Source organism: Rhamphochromis sp. 'chilingali' (assembly GCF_963969265.1).
Source record: "Rhamphochromis sp. 'chilingali' genome assembly, chromosome: 2".
Lineage (NCBI taxonomy): Eukaryota > Metazoa > Chordata > Actinopteri > Cichliformes > Cichlidae > Rhamphochromis > Rhamphochromis sp. 'chilingali'.
The window spans coordinates 65,728,231-65,745,921 of NC_137930.1; the positions used below are offsets into that span (position 1 = coordinate 65,728,231).

Sequence of the window (17,691 nt, forward strand, 5' to 3'; positions counted from 1 at the left end):
GGTCTGTGCAGCTGTCTATCACTGAATATGACTAAGGTGCATTCTGTGACATCTTAATGGGAACTCCTGCACGCGTTACTTCTTCTTCGTTGACACTGTCTTGCCTGGAGGATCATCCAGCCTCATCTCTTCAGCAACACTGAATAGCTGCCATATGGCAAACGCAACCGGCCCACTTAAAGAGAGGCAGGTGCCCGATAGGATATCTCAGTATTATATAACCTAGCGTGGTTGCCAACTATTATTTCTTTATGATTATGCACAATAATAAACTTAAAACATTATGTGAGGTAATTGAAAAACCTGAGAGCATTTCCCAAGAGATTCAAAGTGTAAAGACAGAGTGACATCTGGAGGAAGATACTCACGCAAACATAGACACAGAGAGAGCAGCCGCAGTGGCTGCCTGGCATGTAAGAGCTCCATCAGTGCCTGCCTGAGGTTAGACAGTGCCTTGCATTAGGAGGCAAAGAGCCAGTGAGTCACCTTGCCTCAGTCTATACTCAGAGCAACCACCATCACTGTCAGCTGGTTCTGCTATTTCCCTGAACGAGATTAAGGAGCATGACAGTTGAACGATCAAATGTAATGTATGTTTGTTAGATTTTTTTTTTACTTCTATGTTTATACACAAGTTAAAAAAGCCAGAATGATGGATCTCATTGCTTATTTACTTTTACAAACTAGTTGGCAACTTATCACGGAGACAAAGTCTGACAAACACTTGTTCTGCTGTGATGAATGTACTGTAAACAATACAGTCAGAGCAGCCATGATAATACCATTTCAGAGTTTTCTGCGTGACATTCACTAAAATTTTGTTTCTTTTGTTGGTGAATATCTAACAATAGATATGTGTGATAAAGCAGTAATACTGCAAGCAGTCCAGGGTGTACCGCACCTCTTGACCAACGACAGCTGGAATAGGCTCTGCCCTTGCTGCAACACTGAATTACAAATATGTTTAAGAAGACGGATGGATGGATGGATGGATGGATGGATGGATGGATGGATGGAAAGAATAATAGGAAGTTATGCCATAAAGGGTTATTTACGACCTGAGAAGATTTATTTATTTAGAAGTAAATGAAAGACTGTCAATGGACCAAAGCCTACTGCATCCATAAACACATATTTTTCCATCACTGTGCTATGGGGATGATATGGTGACCACTTTGGTATAATAAACAGGTTGCTGTAATATTTTGTACAAATATTGTACAGTTCCTGTTATTTTTGCTGGCTTGATGATAAATTGGCTGCATCACTAGCGGTTTATTTCAGAACTTTTGTATAACTTTACTGTGAAGACTAATTTACAGCCATCCAAAGTTGTGAATTTCAAGAAGAAAATGTAGTTGTGATATTTCTGTAATACCAGATTTATTTATTACTACAAACTATTTTTGGTGTAGTAAACCTAATACTGATGGTAAGTAGGTGTTAAGTAACTTGCCTTTAAAAAGCTGTATTCTTTTTTTTTAGAGAAAAAAGATATATAAATAATATGTTATGTATGTTTATCATTATCATAACTTTTTTGACAAAAAGTATCAAATTGAATTCGTTAGCCTTTTCTATTCATCTTCACAAGATGAACAAATAAATAAATAAAATTAATAATGAAAGATTTACTGGTTTAAAATGAATTAGGCTTTTTTGAAATCATTTTATTATAATTGTTGTATGTGTAGTGCATTATTGTGCTAGATCACAACTGGATGCCTTTAGTCTGGGCACATCAAAGGAAGTAGGTCATGAGTCCTGTAGGCACACTGAATGGGCTATTTACTCTGATGTATAATTGTTTGAAAGGAAAGTAAGAGGCTGGAAGGTGCCAGGGTATCCCTCCTGCTGGTTTAAATGGTTTAAGATGGATTTCCAGCAGTTTGCACAACCGCATGTCAAAGAAGGCACATTGTGAGCAATAAAAGCAATAACAAAGGTGTTTTAAAGAAATCCCTGTAGACAGGTTCCTTATGCAGAAACAGAAAGTAAGTTTCTTTTCTTTATACTCTGTCTTGCTGGTTCATGTTGGACTCTGACTGACAATGGAAGCGAGTAAGACCACCTGACACTGGTGCAGCAGATGATGACATCTTGTCCCTCAGGCTGACAGTAGCTCTCTGGTTTTACAAAGATATAGATTAGATAGTGCCAAGACTGCTGCTCTCTAGGTTTACAGGATAAGCAACTGTGACTTATTGACTGTTTTTGCACCAGGATTTTTTATTCCTTGTATAATGCACAGTGAACCACAATCATAAATAATGTATGATTACAGGTATTACCTCAGATGAGAGCTGAAACATCTTGAAAAAACTTAAGGAAGTTCAGTCGCTTTTTTTCCAAGCTCCTTAGCTCACCATGACCTAAATGACCGAGAACCTACAGACACTACGATTACAAGTATCTTTTTATAAACCAGCACATTTAAAGAACTTCTTTGAGTTGATTATTAAGGCTGTTTGGGGTTTTTTTTTTTATCTCTAGGTGTTAGTAGTGCTACACTTGATCTTTCTATTTGCAAATGTAAGTGAACATGTGCTCATATGTTAGAAAACATTTTTCAAAAAGTAATATTCCATGAACAGTGCATTAATTTGATGATCATTTAGATTGTCCAGTCAGTGTGTAAAAAAAACTATTACAAAAACTATTTATGTCGGCCTTTTGCATGCATTTTTTCCTGCCTTGTGAAAGTAAAAAGAATCACTTCATAAGTAGCTGCCTGCTTCCTGCACAACAGAATAATGAGTGCCACATGTACATGTGCATTTAACTTGGAAGAATATTCTAATAGACATTAAAACCAAAGCTAATTTTCCATCAGTGATTAGAGGGCTAAGCAGAGAGTCGCAGCCTTTAGTCATTTCATAAGTTGACACCCTGCGAACATTGAGAAGGCTGCAGCACAAAGCTGCAGAGGAATCAGAAACTGTCAGCAGAGCGAAATGGAGAATCTGCCTCATCACTCACAGAACGAGGAAGAGCTGTGAATAATGAAACCACATTTTAAATATTACACGTTATTACCTTTGGGAGAAGTGTCTGACAGGTGTAGCTAGGAGGCAGAAATACTACATTGTATTGCTTCCATTGTTTTCACAATCAAACTCTCACTCTGGATATAAATAATTATGCGCGCAGTTTCTAATATCCTGAACCTTTGTGTTCTTTCCATTTATATGATAGGAGGAAAATGAGATATTAATGACATTTTAGAATGAATCTACCAGTTTTAATCCTTCAAGAATATGAGAAAACAACGCAGCATATTTATTGTATTTAGCAGGGACATTTCTCCAGAAACAAATAGTACTGGATATACAATTGCTAAAAAGCAGTTTTTGCACAGGGGGACTCCAAGCACAGATGACAAAGATAGAAGATACCACTGGTGAAAAAAATCAAACCTGTAAACATTAAAAATGCAGCCACAATAAAAACACAAAAACTGTGTCCGATACATAGTTTAAATGATCCCTTTTTAGAGCGTGCACGCCTGCCTGTGCTATAGCATGAGTCCCACATGTACATGTGATATTCATCTGTTTTTCTCTCGCTCTCAGGTGTGCTCAGCCTACCCGAGGGTCTAACTCTTCAAAGGGACCAGCAGCAGCAACGAGCTGGGAAGAGTGGAGAGGGAAACACCTACAGTCAGTCCGAACTGCGCTCCATTGAACAGTGCTTACTGGCCACGAGAGTGGGCAGCATCTCTGAACTGAGTGAGTCGTATATGTATGTGTGAGTGCATGCATGTGGAAAAGTGGAGGTGCAGAGGTGAGAAAACTATTATGTACCCCTCCCCTCCAGAGCCACTATGCATTTGAGCAAGGCATTTGGTTATTCGGCTCTTTCTTTGGAGCCGTTTGTGTCCCATAAAAATATTACAGGGCTTGTGATGCTTATTCAACATGCTTTTCTGTTTCTGTGCACAGAGCCATAGAAAGTTGTTTCCCAGCTTCGGTTTTGACAGTTGACTGAGATGTTTTTTAAAAATGAAAAAAAAAAAACCCCTCAAGTAAAAAAGTTCAGTCTCCACCAACGCCTGTGGGATAAATTTGCAAGTGAGGTCTTATCATCCGACTTTCCCAACAGTGAACATTTTTCACAGCAGACATTTTGACTTGTTACAGCATAAACCTTACTGATGACTCTGTTCTACACAAATGTCCCAGTAAGCCATGCAAATGTGACCGTGAGACAGCATACCCAAAACTCTTACTGCTTGAATTCAGCTGTTATTATTAAAATTATGTTGGAGCGAAGCAGGACAGCTGCATTTCAATATCTTGTCAAAAGACTTTGCAGAACAGTACGGCTTTTATAGCATCACATTCGTGTTCACAAGTCACAACTGCAGCTGTGATATTTATAAGTCTGCACTTTATATGTTAGCACAGTTTTGGATACCTGCTTCATATAACACGACAAGACATTGCTTGAGATGAGTACTTTAGTTCTTTTTAGAGGCCTGAACTTTAAAAATACAGTGTGTGCATCAGTCTTTAATCACTGAGGTTTGAAAGCCTGCAGAAATCTTGCAGGCGATTTTCAAAACGATTCCAAAACACAAGGGGAGAAAAAGGAAATTCTCTTATCACTTACAGGTATTGTAGAAAAATCTCCATCCTTGAGGTGATGGACATGTCAAAATTCAAGTTTTATCTTTGTGATTCCTGCTGCTTTTACTTATGACATTTTATCTAGCAACAACTTAAGGATGGAGATTCCTTCCTACAGCAGAAGTTCCCACTTCAACCCCTAAGATCCCATGGTGATCCACCGCCCCTTTGCACACTGAGGAAAGTTGCTGTTAAAGTTTCAACTTTGACTCTCCCATAGTTTTGCTGACAATAAAAATGGTGCTGGGCTCTAATGGGTTAATCATGACATGATCAAATTTATGTCATAACATCAAAACTCAAATCTGTGTAGCCAACTTTAAAAAAAAAAAATCAAAAGTCATGAAGGGAATTTAAAAGCAAACAAACAAAAAAATTGGCAGGCCCAAGACGTGATATTTATATTAGTAGACGTTTAACCATATTATCCTTCTTTGATTCAATTATCATGTGTAGATCCAACACTTCATACAAACAGTACTGTGCAAAAGGCTTAAGCTGGTCCTCATTTCTTTATATTTTACTTACAAGGAGCCAGGCTTTACTGTAATTTTTTAAAGCAGTCTTGAGCAATAGTTCTCCAGGATCAAAGTTTTTTTTCTTTGGAGAAAATGAATTGTATCTTTAGGCACTTTTTACTTGCTGTCTGTTGCAAAAAAAAAAACCCCTCAAACATCATATGCCAATGGTAACACAGGTTTAAAACAGTACTTTTGCACAAAGAGCTATTAGCCAAAACTATAAGCCAAACAGAAGTGTCAGGCCTAAAAACAGATGAACGGTATCTGAAAGGCATGCCATTGACAAAAAAATAAGAAATCCAGCAAAGACCTGACTCTGTACCTGCAGGATGCATCTGATCATTTCAGTTGATTCTTCTACTGTTCACTGAAGCCTCATCAGAAATGGTCTGAGTAGAAGGGTAGCTGCCAGGAAGCCATTCTTAAGGAAGGGAAACAGGGAGGAAAGGCTGAGGTATGCCAAACTGGACTGAAAATAGGTGGTAACAGGTCTAATTAAGTGATGAATCCAAATTTGCCATTTTTGGTTTAAAGCATTGTTGGTATGGAAGGTGTCAGGAGAGAGGTACAACAGTGAGTGTCTACAGCCATCTGTAAAACACGGTGTTTCTGTCATGGTTTAGGTTGCATTGCAACCAGTAAAGTTTTCAATCTTGTCTAAACTGATGCATTTAAAAAATACCATAAGATTTTGATCCACCATGCAATACTATACGGAAAGCATCTGATTGGCAGCAACCTTATTTCTCAGCATGGCAATGATCCCAGACATAGTACCAATGCATTAAAAACATGCCTGGATAGAAAAACACACTGTAACACTAGTGAAGCAGCGTGGGATCATCTTGAGAATGGAACAAAAAGTAGCCAACGTTCTATGAAGAGCTTTCAATGTCCTTTAAGAATCCTGGAGAAACATTCCTGAAGACTGCCTAAAGAAAAGACAAGAAAGCTTGCCTGAGAGAGTTCAGACTGTTAAGGAATAACAGTTTTCAAGTTGTTAGAATTGCACAAACTGCATTATATGTGTATTTCCATGTATGTTTGCACACTTTTCAATAATCACTGCGCCAACTTCCCTACTTGCACAAAGAAATGAAAGAAATTTACACACTACTGTATCTTACTCTTATTCTTTTTAGTGAAGGTGTTCAGCTCTGGAAAATCTTCACATTCCAGCTAGATGACATTATCATCTAATGTGATAATCTGATGTTTGATAGAGCAGGAATATTGTCCCGCTCTATCAGTAAATCACTATATTATAATCTGACCGCAAGTGTGCTTATTTAAATAAATGTGTGGGAGTTACACTGTCAATGGGAGCAATCCTAATGAACCACAGCCATTCATTAAAATAAATGATTTTAGCTTATAAGTTTGACAAGTCCTCCAAAAGTTAATTGAATGCATGTCCACTTACAATGTACTCATTATTTAAAGAATAATGGGCGTCATAATGCTGTCTGCGTACGCTTATACAACATGAAGTCATTTACATAAGCCTTAGTTGTCAGTTTTCTCTCATTGTAATAGGTTTTCAGCATTACATACTGGTTGTATTTGACATTTTTGTCTTTGCTCACAAAAATTGGACAATATGCTATAGAACTCAAACAAGGTCCAATATAAAGCTTTCATAACAGTTTCTACTTTGGGTTCTGTTTTAAGGGGAAACTTTACAACAAATGATAATGGCGCTTGAAGACATCTGCAAGCTGTGCTGCGAACCACTGAATACACAGCGGCACATATTCCCATTTGATTTGATCAGATATAATCACAGAATCGGGATGTTCCTTTTCAAGTGCTGAACAGTTGCGTCTTTAGTTGCAGCTCTGCAAGAAAGAAAGGACAGCAGTGTCAAGAAGAATAATGGTGCATACGCTGAAAAAAGCACAGATTGTGTCCTAATGTGCATGACAAAAAATTTAAAAATAAATCAATCCCCAAGCCAAATAATGTGGGAAGGGTCTGTTTCTGTTGCTATAGCATCAGCGTACTAAGAAAAGACTCAGAAAGTATTTTCTGTATATCCAGCGTAAATATTTATCATCACAATAAAAACTGAGACAGTTCTCTTCACTGCATGCTGTTCCGACTGCAGGGCAGCTTCAGTGATGAGCCACATCGCAGGGCCTCTGTCCGTGTTGTATTGATGAGGTCAAGCAAGGACTTGTACTGTTATGTTGACACTGCAAACACACTGTGAGACAACAGAGCCGCTCATGTCTAATAGGACAGCTTAGTCCAGTGGTAATGTTATCAGCTCTGGAGAGCAATTCTGTAAATAACTAGAGGATTTGCAGCCAGTCGCTCAGCTCAAGCTGAAACAAAATGAATAACTGTGAAAAGCAGCAGTGATTGCACTGTCAGGCTGTCACAAAGTCAATTTTTTTGAAAGAGACTAAGATATGAATGAAGGAGTAAAAGATTAAAAGGTTAGGGGGAAAGAACAGTAAGAGTTTCTGAAACCAGTTTCCTGGAATAAACCAACCTTGGCTCTTCCAGCACAGTAAAAATATGAATCCTGCAGTGTGAGTTTTTCACACTGGCATTTAGACTCAATTTAAGAGGTTTCTCGCTGATTTACCTCTTTGTATTTCCTCATCTCTTCTAGCAAAAGGCCATATTAGCATATCTGAAATGATGGCTCCACAAATGCTGCAGTTATTAGGACTATGGGTGTGTCATGATCACTCAGTCATGCTGTCCTACTTCAGATATTTTCCACATATTGCTGTGTGTGTTGCTAAATCTGAACTAGTCTTTTCACAGAAGTGGCAATGGATGAAGGATACGTGTCCGTGGAAACTCTTTACTCTTTACACCACAAAGAGCAGACGTATGTTTTCTGTGCAAACTGCTTAAACATAAATTTGAAAGAATTAGTTTAATATACTGGGAAATATACAAGAGTTACGTGAGCCAAGCTTGTCCATGGTATTTAAGCTAGATTAAGGTAACAGTGTGCTGTCGGTTGCTTCAAAGACTATTTTTTCTCTTTGAATTTTACTATATGAAACATTACACTTCCTTCCATAAATCAGTTTTAATAATAAACTGAATCAATCCTAAAGCCTCAAGGTTGTCAAATTCTCCCTAAGTGAGTTCCCCATTTTTTTAAGAAGTCAGCCTGAATCTCTCCATCTTTTCTGTCTTTTTGCTGAATGCCATTAATTTGGAAATAATGAGACTGACAGCCAGACCAATTAACAAACTGTTGGAGTTGTTTCCAGAATGCTAACTAATATGATGCTGTGTAGAAAAGAGTTATCCAATCAGTATTTGAGCAAATACTTTGCCTTATTAGACCACATAGTGCAAAATGCAAACATGTGAAATTTCTCCAGCACCAAGCTGTTTTATTTTAATTTATTTTGTAACTTGTGTAAAGGTCAAGCTGTCTTACAGTTTTCCAAAATTCATTAACTCAAGTAATTTCAATAGTATCCTTCAGTGGTGTTTAAAAATGACTATATATAAACCATACCATCAATTTTATATATACTAAACACAATTTAGAAACAGAGAAACAAGAGTGAAGCAGTCACAGATTACCTCTATTCTGTCTCTAGTTTTATATGTCACTAAAATAATAATGCCTGTATTATCCATTCATGTTTCAAAGCTAGCCTTAATTTCCTTTGTCGGTACTCAGTCCTTTATTATTAGTTAATGTCGCTGATTAAAAAAACATGCTTCAAATGTCATTATTCATTATTATTATTAGACTTTTGTCTCATCTCTTTCTGTATGTCTTTACTCTAAGTCGAGCGTGATTGTTTTTCTATTCTCCACCAAGAACTTACAGCAGGTTCTGCTAATCAGCCACTGATGTTTAAAGATCATTTTGTTCCTGTAGCTGTGAAAATGTCTTGATTTTCTCATTTATCTCCTCTGGGGTTGTGTTTTTTTTGGGGGGGTTTTGCCACATTCCAAATAAAACAGCAAGTTAATTATTTTTTTGTGGTTTTCTTTGCACAAAGTGTTAAAAGTGTTTTGCTCTGTGGTCAGCTCAACCCTTGGAATTATGTCTTTACGGCCTCGATGCTAAATGATATCAAATGAGGTTAATAAGTGTCTGTGTGATGGTTCAGCTCTTGTTCACCATTTCTCTCAAAGCTATTCTATATCTACAACTATGTATGTCAAACCTCTGCATATATATTTCCTTCTTTACTAAAAATTCTCAAGTCCTCTAACAGCAAGAAATGTTACTTTCGGATTTTGTCCAAACTAACCTGACTAGATTGAAAGATGGCAGAGTTCGGACTCACACAGATTACTGCAGGGACACTGTGTGCTGTGATGGCCCCTCAAAAGTAAAGCAGAGGTAGTTAAAGAGTAGAAGTTCCACTCACGACTACACTAACAGACAGTTTGTGCCCTCCATGCTATCCGCTATGGGTGGCAGAGAGTGCCTGAGAGTTCTGGATGTTGTGAAATGGACAAAACTAATAGCAAAAGAATAGCTTAGCATCTTGTTGAGGCAAGATGGCCACAGGCGGCTGTTATAATCACGACGTAGTGGCAAATAACTGAAGCACAGAACGTGTGATGATGGCAGCAGCTGCACAGCGAGAATTTCTACATTTAGTCTGTTCCTTCCCATTCCATGCAAGGCCACCTGGGTTGGCTGGAAGACTGTTTACTTAGCCTAGCAGGGCAAAGGACACTGTCTCAGCTGAACTCTGGACACGCACACACATAGGGTCACAGGGTAAGATGGCGCCGCCATTGCGTGCAATAGGTCGGCAGCCTTATGAAATTTCCCCTCATGGGACTAATAAAGGTATATCAATTCAGTTCAATTCAATACATTTATCTCGCTCACTGTTGAACATTACACTGCCTTCAGATTCTGCAGTAATGAGCAGGGTGCTTGTTATGTGGGTCCTGCATTGCTGTTTACTGACCTTAAGCCAGCTCTCATAAAACCCCTTCTAATTTAAACCAGTGCCATTATACTCTGTAAACTGGTCGATTTGTGTGATTTTGCTATTCGAGGATGGTTATAAAGCTCTGAAAACATGGAGAGCATGACCCCACTGCTAAAAGGTAATTACTGAGAACCTGAGAAGCAGGATCTGCTGTGTGTGTCCTCCACCTCTCCTCTTCTTGTTGGTATAAAGAATTAATCACCAAGGATGAGGTATTGATTAAAAGCTTGGATCTTGTAATTAAAAGTCTATTGACATTTTAGCTTATTAAACTGTCGCACTTCTGAATGACCTTCCAAAGAGAAATCTTACCACTTTGTGCTGCACCTACACCTGCTACAGTGATCTCACGTGAAGCTGCACTACTGTTGGACTTTTTCAGCTTTGAAATAATCTACATTCTTAACCTCGTGAGCCTTCTCAGCCAGGAAAGGAAATGTCACAGAGCAGCATAAATAAGACATGAAAACTGCCTGCTGCTGACCACCTTGGCTCCCTTACTGAACTTCAAAGGGAACTGTTACCAGCTTATCTGTATTCCCATTGGTACAATTAAGAGAAAGAAGGAGTAACAGAGAGTAACTGGAACAGCAAAGCTTAAGCTAAAAGTCTACAAGAGGTGGTCATTCCTGGCATAATTTTCCCTGCTCATTGAATCACAACATGATTTCTCTATCAGTGCAGCGCCACTGTTCCCAAAGGACAGTTGATTGTTTTATTGCATGAATGCTCCTCCCTCATTCAGGCATCCTTTTCACACTTGCCTCTCACATTGTCAAGGCTAAATGGAGTCTTGGCAAGCGCCAAATAGCGCAATTTTGATGCTAAACAAACCCTTTTGTGTATGAGAATGGCTGTTTGTTCCCTCTCTGTATCGAATAGTCACACATACAATATATTCCATTGGAAACAGGGAACCAAGTGTCATCATGCTCTATTGCTTTTGTGCCTTCAACATTATCAAACTGGCCAGGCAATATGTCACAGTGTGTCTTTCTTTCCTTCTTTTTTTTAAGAGCGACCCTGCTTCACAATTTCATCACATTTTCTCATCACGCGGTGGGTCTAGACAGGAAGGGAGAAGCGACGGTAACCTGACAGCATTCAGCAAAATGGGATTTGAGTCCAGCTGTAATAAAACAGGGTTGTTTTTCAAGTAAGCATTCAATAACTAACCAACCACAGTCACATGAAAGAATTGGGCTGTCTGTTAAAGAAACTTCTAGGCCAGCTCTTGATTTCTGATTAACTGAATTTGCTCTACAAAAAGGCCATCTGTCTGGTCCCCACGGCATAAAAAGCTGGCTTGAACATACTTTTCCAAGAACTATTTACTTTTTTTCTAAACCAGCTAGGAGAACGTTCAGATTTTTATTAGCAAAACCCTCTCGAGTTTGGAGTTTTGAAGCCCAACTGGATGACCTTAAAGTACTGACAAATTATGCAGGGGAAATAGCTTGGAGTAGCTATGTTTATCCATAAATATTCATTCTTCATCCATTGCAGTCCTGGGCATGCTTTTTCTCTCGCTCTCCTCCTGTGAGCTGCACAGAAAGAACTGGGATGAACCCTGTCTTTTTCCTGATTGTGGTGCATGGAAACTCTCGATTTCCCCTGACAGAGTGAGCTCCAAGGGGGCTGGGAGGAATAAAGATAATTCCCAGATGTCTTTTTAAAGGCCATGTGCTTAAAATATTTCGGTCTCATCTCTCTCATCTACTGAGTGAACCCGTGAATTCGTTTCTTACTGTCTGTGTTCCTTTTGTGTTTTCCTGTTTGTATTGTCTGTGTATGTGTGTAGGTGACTTGGTGTCACGGGCTATGCACCACCTACAGCCACTGTATATGAAGAACCACAGCAATGGGACACCAATGCACCAGAAAAGCGGCGTGATACTCTGGGCGCCGGAAGCTATCTACACGCTGTGCTACTTCATGCACTGCCCTCAGATGGAGTGGGAAAACCCCAACGTTGAACCCTCCAAGGTTACCTTACAAACCGAGAGGTTAGAAGCAAACACGCAAAATAAAGGAAATGCACGTCCACATTTCTCATCAGCAACACTCAGCAGTAAAAGAAAAAAGTCAGAGTAACAGAGCGTCACTGCATCTGGTGGCTCACGGAGCCAGTGAACCACAACAGTTAGTCTGCTTTTCTTATTCGCACTTGTTTTCCTATATTTTTTAAAAAGAAAAGAAACGTCTAAACATGTCTTTAAAGCGTCAAAACACACAAAGCCTTTACCTACGGGAAGGTTTACAAGCTGTTTACTAGATTTGTACCTCAAGAATTAGCAGACAGCATAGATTTTATAGAACAAGAGGGTTATAACTGAACTGATTTCACCTTTTGGTTTGTGGGCTACCATTTTAAAGTCATATTGTTTGTATGATAACTGGCAAGAAAAGAAACCAGCACCACACAGATGGTTGAGAGCTCCTGCCAGACTACAGAGCACCAGAAATGCTGAGTTCCCCCACCTGTCACCCAAAGCATCACAATATTGGTAAATTATAGGAAATTCCTCCACTTCATTGAGTCATGAAAGGGAAACTTTCTTCTGCTTTTGTTCATTTCTGTCCGTGGCTGTTTAAGGGACTGCAGTTTTTTACACTTGACATTAGATTTATTTTTGAGCCCTGCGATCGACGCTTTATCAAGATGAAAACTGAGTGAATGTTTATCTTACCTTCATCAGAAGGACATATACAAAATTCTCCTCGATACCTGTAAAGGTTGTCAGCTTAATTTGAAAATCTATGTGCTATAACAAACTATGGAACTGAGATTCAGTTTCAGTCATCCTGCATCAAGACCTGAAAAGCAAGTCAGGTGAGCAGCACAATGTTAAGCCTTTATTTGTCTACCAAAAAATAAAGCACTACATTATGGAGGTAAAACAGGAAACAGGAAAGCACATAAATATTGCAATTTATTAGTTTAGTAGTAATAATAAAGGCACACCACAAGTCACTGGGACAAAAAGTGGAAACTGCCTTTGGTTAGACACAATCAAAGCTTCTGCATGTCTCTTCCTCCTCCTCCTCACCTTATAACACAGTCCAGTGGTGATGCTGCTTCTGCAGAGATCATTCTGCTGCAACTGTACACCTCTGCTGACTGTTTTTTTTTTCTTTATTATTGTATTTCTGGCTCTCTGTGCTAAGCCGTGAAATGGCAGACCAGATGTTTTCCTCTGGAAGGAAAGTACAGTGAATTGTCAACGTCTTGGCTACTTGAGCGAGCCCTCTGGGTGACCTGAGTCGTGGAAGGAAGGGGCAGTTGGAGCAGCCGTGAACAGACTTGCATTGAGAATTACCACCACTGCCCTATTGGGAATTTATATTCAGGAAGCTGTGGGACTCTGACGGTGACACATGTGGCATGAAAATTAGGCAGTGTTTCCATAGTGTTTGGATACATGTTCCCACAGTGTTCACTTTCTTTGCCACTTCTACTCATGAAACATTTATTCGCTGTATGTTCAGTATTTCCTCTGCTTTGGTAGAAACCTCTGTGGAATACAGAGCTGACAGTTGAGCCTGAGCAGTCCAGACTTTCATCACCTGTCGTGGAGCAATTTATCAGTTAATGTGTGTCCCAGATATCCAACTTATGTCTGCTTTAGCTCCACCGTTTGTAACCAACATCATATTTAGCGCATGTTATTATATATTTTTTTAGGTCATTTTAAATCCAATTCTGGACCCAACATTAAGGAAATCCCTCTGATTTCAACTGTTTCCTTGCAGAATGTCTGCACTTTTAAAGAGCACTGCATGGAAACAGGGCGACCTTGAACTGCTTGTGAACCAAAGTTTCCATTGGGCTTGAGAAGGAATGCATTGGCATTATACGTTTCCTGACTCTTGATTAGGTGTTGTGCAGAGCTTTAATGAAGTCTGCAGAAGTAATAATGTCACGTGGCTGTAGGTCAGGCTCCTTTGAAGTGAGTAAAACACAAACACAAGGGTTTGCATTTCTTAGCATATCAAACTAATATTGAGTGACCCTCCTGTCAGCTTAAAGTAGCAGAGATGAGAGAGTTGTGCAATCAGCGTGTGTCAAGGGCAGCCCAGCCATTAAGACATCCTTTGTAAAGCGACATACTGATTAATAAATCCGCAAAGAGCACACAAACACAAACACATAACCAGCTTCTGGATTTGGCAACAGTCAAATAATCTGTCTGAGTTTTTTTAAAGAAACTAAACAAATTGCTACTACTGTCGTCCAAATGCTGTTATAAAATTAAAATGATACATGGTTTAAAAAGTAAATATCAGTTTGTTTAAAAACATTTTTGTTTGCATTCCAATAGCGTGTGTCAGACTTTTGTCCTATTATATTAAATAATAAGGTCTTGAAAAGTCATTGTTCTTCTGTAGTTATAAAGCACATGGGTGTGTCATTATGTTTTGCATTACCAACTCACTTAAGATTGCTTTTGTATCAGTCAGTCACAAAGGTGAACACACATATTGTATATGTATTTCCATTCATATGGATTCCATATGGCTGTTGTAAACACTGATGCAGGATGAGTGGAGGAGAGAAGGCCAGAGGTAGAGGTTTTGAATTCTTCTATTTTACATAATTAAAACCAGAACACGGCTTCAGGGATTAACGATGGGCATCTCTTGTTATTACTGACATTTTATACGCTGAGCAATCAGGCTGTTATAGATGAAAATGATTGCCACATGTATTGATAATAAAAAAAAGTTACAGGCTTTGGGTGATGGTGGAATAATAATACGACCTCGCCTGAGGTTTTCTCTGTGCTGTTTACTGATTACATGCAAAGAGGACAACTTTAATAAAGGTGAGCTCAATATAAACTGAAGCATTTGTGGTCCTGGCGCTGGGTTTTGATTCTCTTTTCTCAGCTGTGGTCAACATGGAGCATGAAGGAGCTAGACTCATTTGAAATGAATCTAATTACATAAGCCCAGATGATATGTAGTAAACATAGCTTGTTTGAGAGCCCATGGGGGGTTTGCCTGGTTGGTAATGCAACCTAGATTGTTTGCTCTGTGCAAATACAGCTTTAAACGCCTGTGTGCTCTCTCAGTCTTCTCTGTCAGAGAACAGGATGTATGATGTATAATGGTTGTTACCTGCTGCCGTCTGAACGCCGCAGTACTGTACATTTCCAAGGAAGCAAACACACGATCAGTTTACCTTAACTGATAATGATCTTTTATAATTACTGAAATATGTTACACGGAGCATTATAGGAAAACATGAGGAGGAACTGCAGTACTTGATCTTGTGAAGTGAAAATGATGACACATGTAATTCCTGGCAGCATTATGACATCACGATTCTTTTAAAGGCATATAAGTCTTATAATGCATCATCCCCAATTTGCAGTGCATTGTGTTGGTTTATATGGTGCATTGTGGCATATGGGTTTATGTTCTATTAAACAATAAGCAACAGCGGGGCAGTATTTTATGGTATTATGACAGACTTTAGATCATTAAACAAGAGCAGAGCAGATTAAAATGATCATTTTCTTTCAGTTATATGGTCTACAACCTCTCTACATCTAAACACCTCTTTTATGTTCTGATTTAGGGTCTTCAAAGTGAGTTAATCTTTTTCTCAATAATTAACAGTGGCAACAAAATAACATGCAAATTCCGTTTTAGTGAAATGCCTGCGCACACCAAGTGCGACTTCACTGTGTTTATGGTGGCAACTACGTGTGCTTCTACCTCCCTCTATAGGCCATTTCTGATCTTGCCGCCTCTGATGGAGTGGGTGCGTGTAGCTGTGGTTCACACCGAGCACAGACGCAGCTTCACTGTGGACAGCGATGATGTGCGGCAGGCTGCCAGGCTGCTGCTGCCTGGAGTGGACTGTGAGCCCCGCCAGCTTCGGTAGGCCCGGGAGTGAGTGGGCTTGCGCTTGAGCTGCAGAACATGTGTGCAGGCAACTTCTTTATCTGAACCCACAAAAAGCATACACGCATACATGTCAATTATGCATGCAGGGAAAGATGTGCGTGTTTCACGTCCTCCCTGTAGTGTCAAGAAATAAAGCCTGCAAGGTGTTTAGGGAAAACACTGCACGTAGCAAACAGTAATACTTGTCAGCTTGCACTCACTTTGTGTGCTATGCTTTTCAGAACGGATGACTGCTTCTGTGCCTCAAGGAAACTGGATGCTGCCTCTTCTGAGGCAAAGTTCCTGCAGGATTTGGGCTTCCGCATGCTCAGCTGTGGACGCACAGACCTGGTAAAGCAGGCTGTCAACCTGCTAGGGCCGGATGGTATCAACAGCATGAGTGAGCAGGTTAGAAACACAGTCAGCATATTTAATAATGCATATACCGGCACATTTGTTCTCATGAACACATGAACACACACACACAGCCTGTGGAAGTGTTTATTTTGTTTGTTTTGTAAACTGAGGTTCCTCCGCTTCTGAGCACAGTGCTGACTCTTGAGCTAAAAGGCAGTTATGCATATTAAATCTTATTTTGACATATATTTTCCTGCATTAGAGCTCTGCACTATATCATGACTTCCACCTCAAGTACAATAAATCATCAGGGGAATACTGCAAGTGTAGCTCCTGATTTTCCTTGGGAAAATCAACATTCAGTTCAGGGCTGAGCTTAGCAGAAGCTTTCACATACAGAGCGCTGTACTGCATGTGTCCGTCAGACAGCCTCAGGTAGTGTCCCAGATGGCCCAGAGGAGATCTTAATTCATGTGGTATCCTTTAAAATGTTCATCAGAAGCAGAATATCGCTGCCATCGAACTCTACCCTGAATTTGAGCTGTCGAGAAGACAAGCAGACCAAGCATTAAGCCTTGTTCTGTAGCTAAAAACAAATGGTATAACTCAAGTTCACATTACTCAGTGGGGGGATAAGAAATTCCCTGAGAAAAGTGCTTGAAAATGGTGTCCTGAAGCGAATTTTTAGGATTTGGTTATGCCATTGAGTGTTTCAAGAAAATGAAAGATTAAATCGCAGCTGCTTTGGTTCTCTGTGCATCTACTTGTGTAGGGTATGACCCCGCTGATGTACGCTTGTGTCCGTGGAGACGAAGCCATGGTGCAGATGCTGCTGGATGCAGGAGCAGATATTAACAGCGAGGTCAGTGGTTAAAAAGAAAGAAAGAAAACGTTTATGTCTGCTGTTCTGCTTTTGGCATTGAGCAGAAGTCAGCAGAACTGAACCAGGCTGCTTTGATTAGAGAAATATCGTTTACCTTTTTTGTATTATAAGATTGAGCTGCTGAGTATAACTGAAGTCTCTTTGTCAGACATTAGCACTCTTTATGCCCATTTTATATGTAGACAATTTAAATTAATAGTACTGAAATAACGGTACACATTAATGTAACAAATGTATTTGTCTTCTTATTTTTCCTTTAAATTGGAGAAAACCAAACATGTCATCCGTCATTTCCTCTCGTTTTCTCCCATGTGTCGTGCAGCTAAATGTACAAGAGGTGAAGATCATGAGGCACTCACTGCTGTGCTCTTATACGCTGAAATCTATTTGCATTTCAGCAGTTAGAGTGTGAAACGTGACACAGAGGTTTCCTGCTGACTCATTCTTTTCTATGTCCGGGAAAA

The 17,691-nt window shown here is 39.5% G+C and overlaps 1 protein-coding gene across 1 annotated transcript in view; it reads left to right on the forward strand.

The window, feature by feature from the left end:
- The window catches only part of btbd11b (BTB (POZ) domain containing 11b), a 65,687-nt gene that overhangs the window by 35,859 nt on the left and 12,137 nt on the right, over positions 1-17,691 (forward strand). The window contains exons 2-6 of the mRNA XM_080861113.1: positions 3,573-3,728; positions 11,894-12,098; positions 15,829-15,981; positions 16,230-16,395; positions 17,117-17,206. Of these exons, the coding sequence (XP_080717239.1) occupies positions 3,573-3,728; positions 11,894-12,098; positions 15,829-15,981; positions 16,230-16,395; positions 17,117-17,206 (770 nt within the window). The remainder of the gene's footprint in view (positions 1-3,572; positions 3,729-11,893; positions 12,099-15,828; positions 15,982-16,229; positions 16,396-17,116; positions 17,207-17,691) is intronic.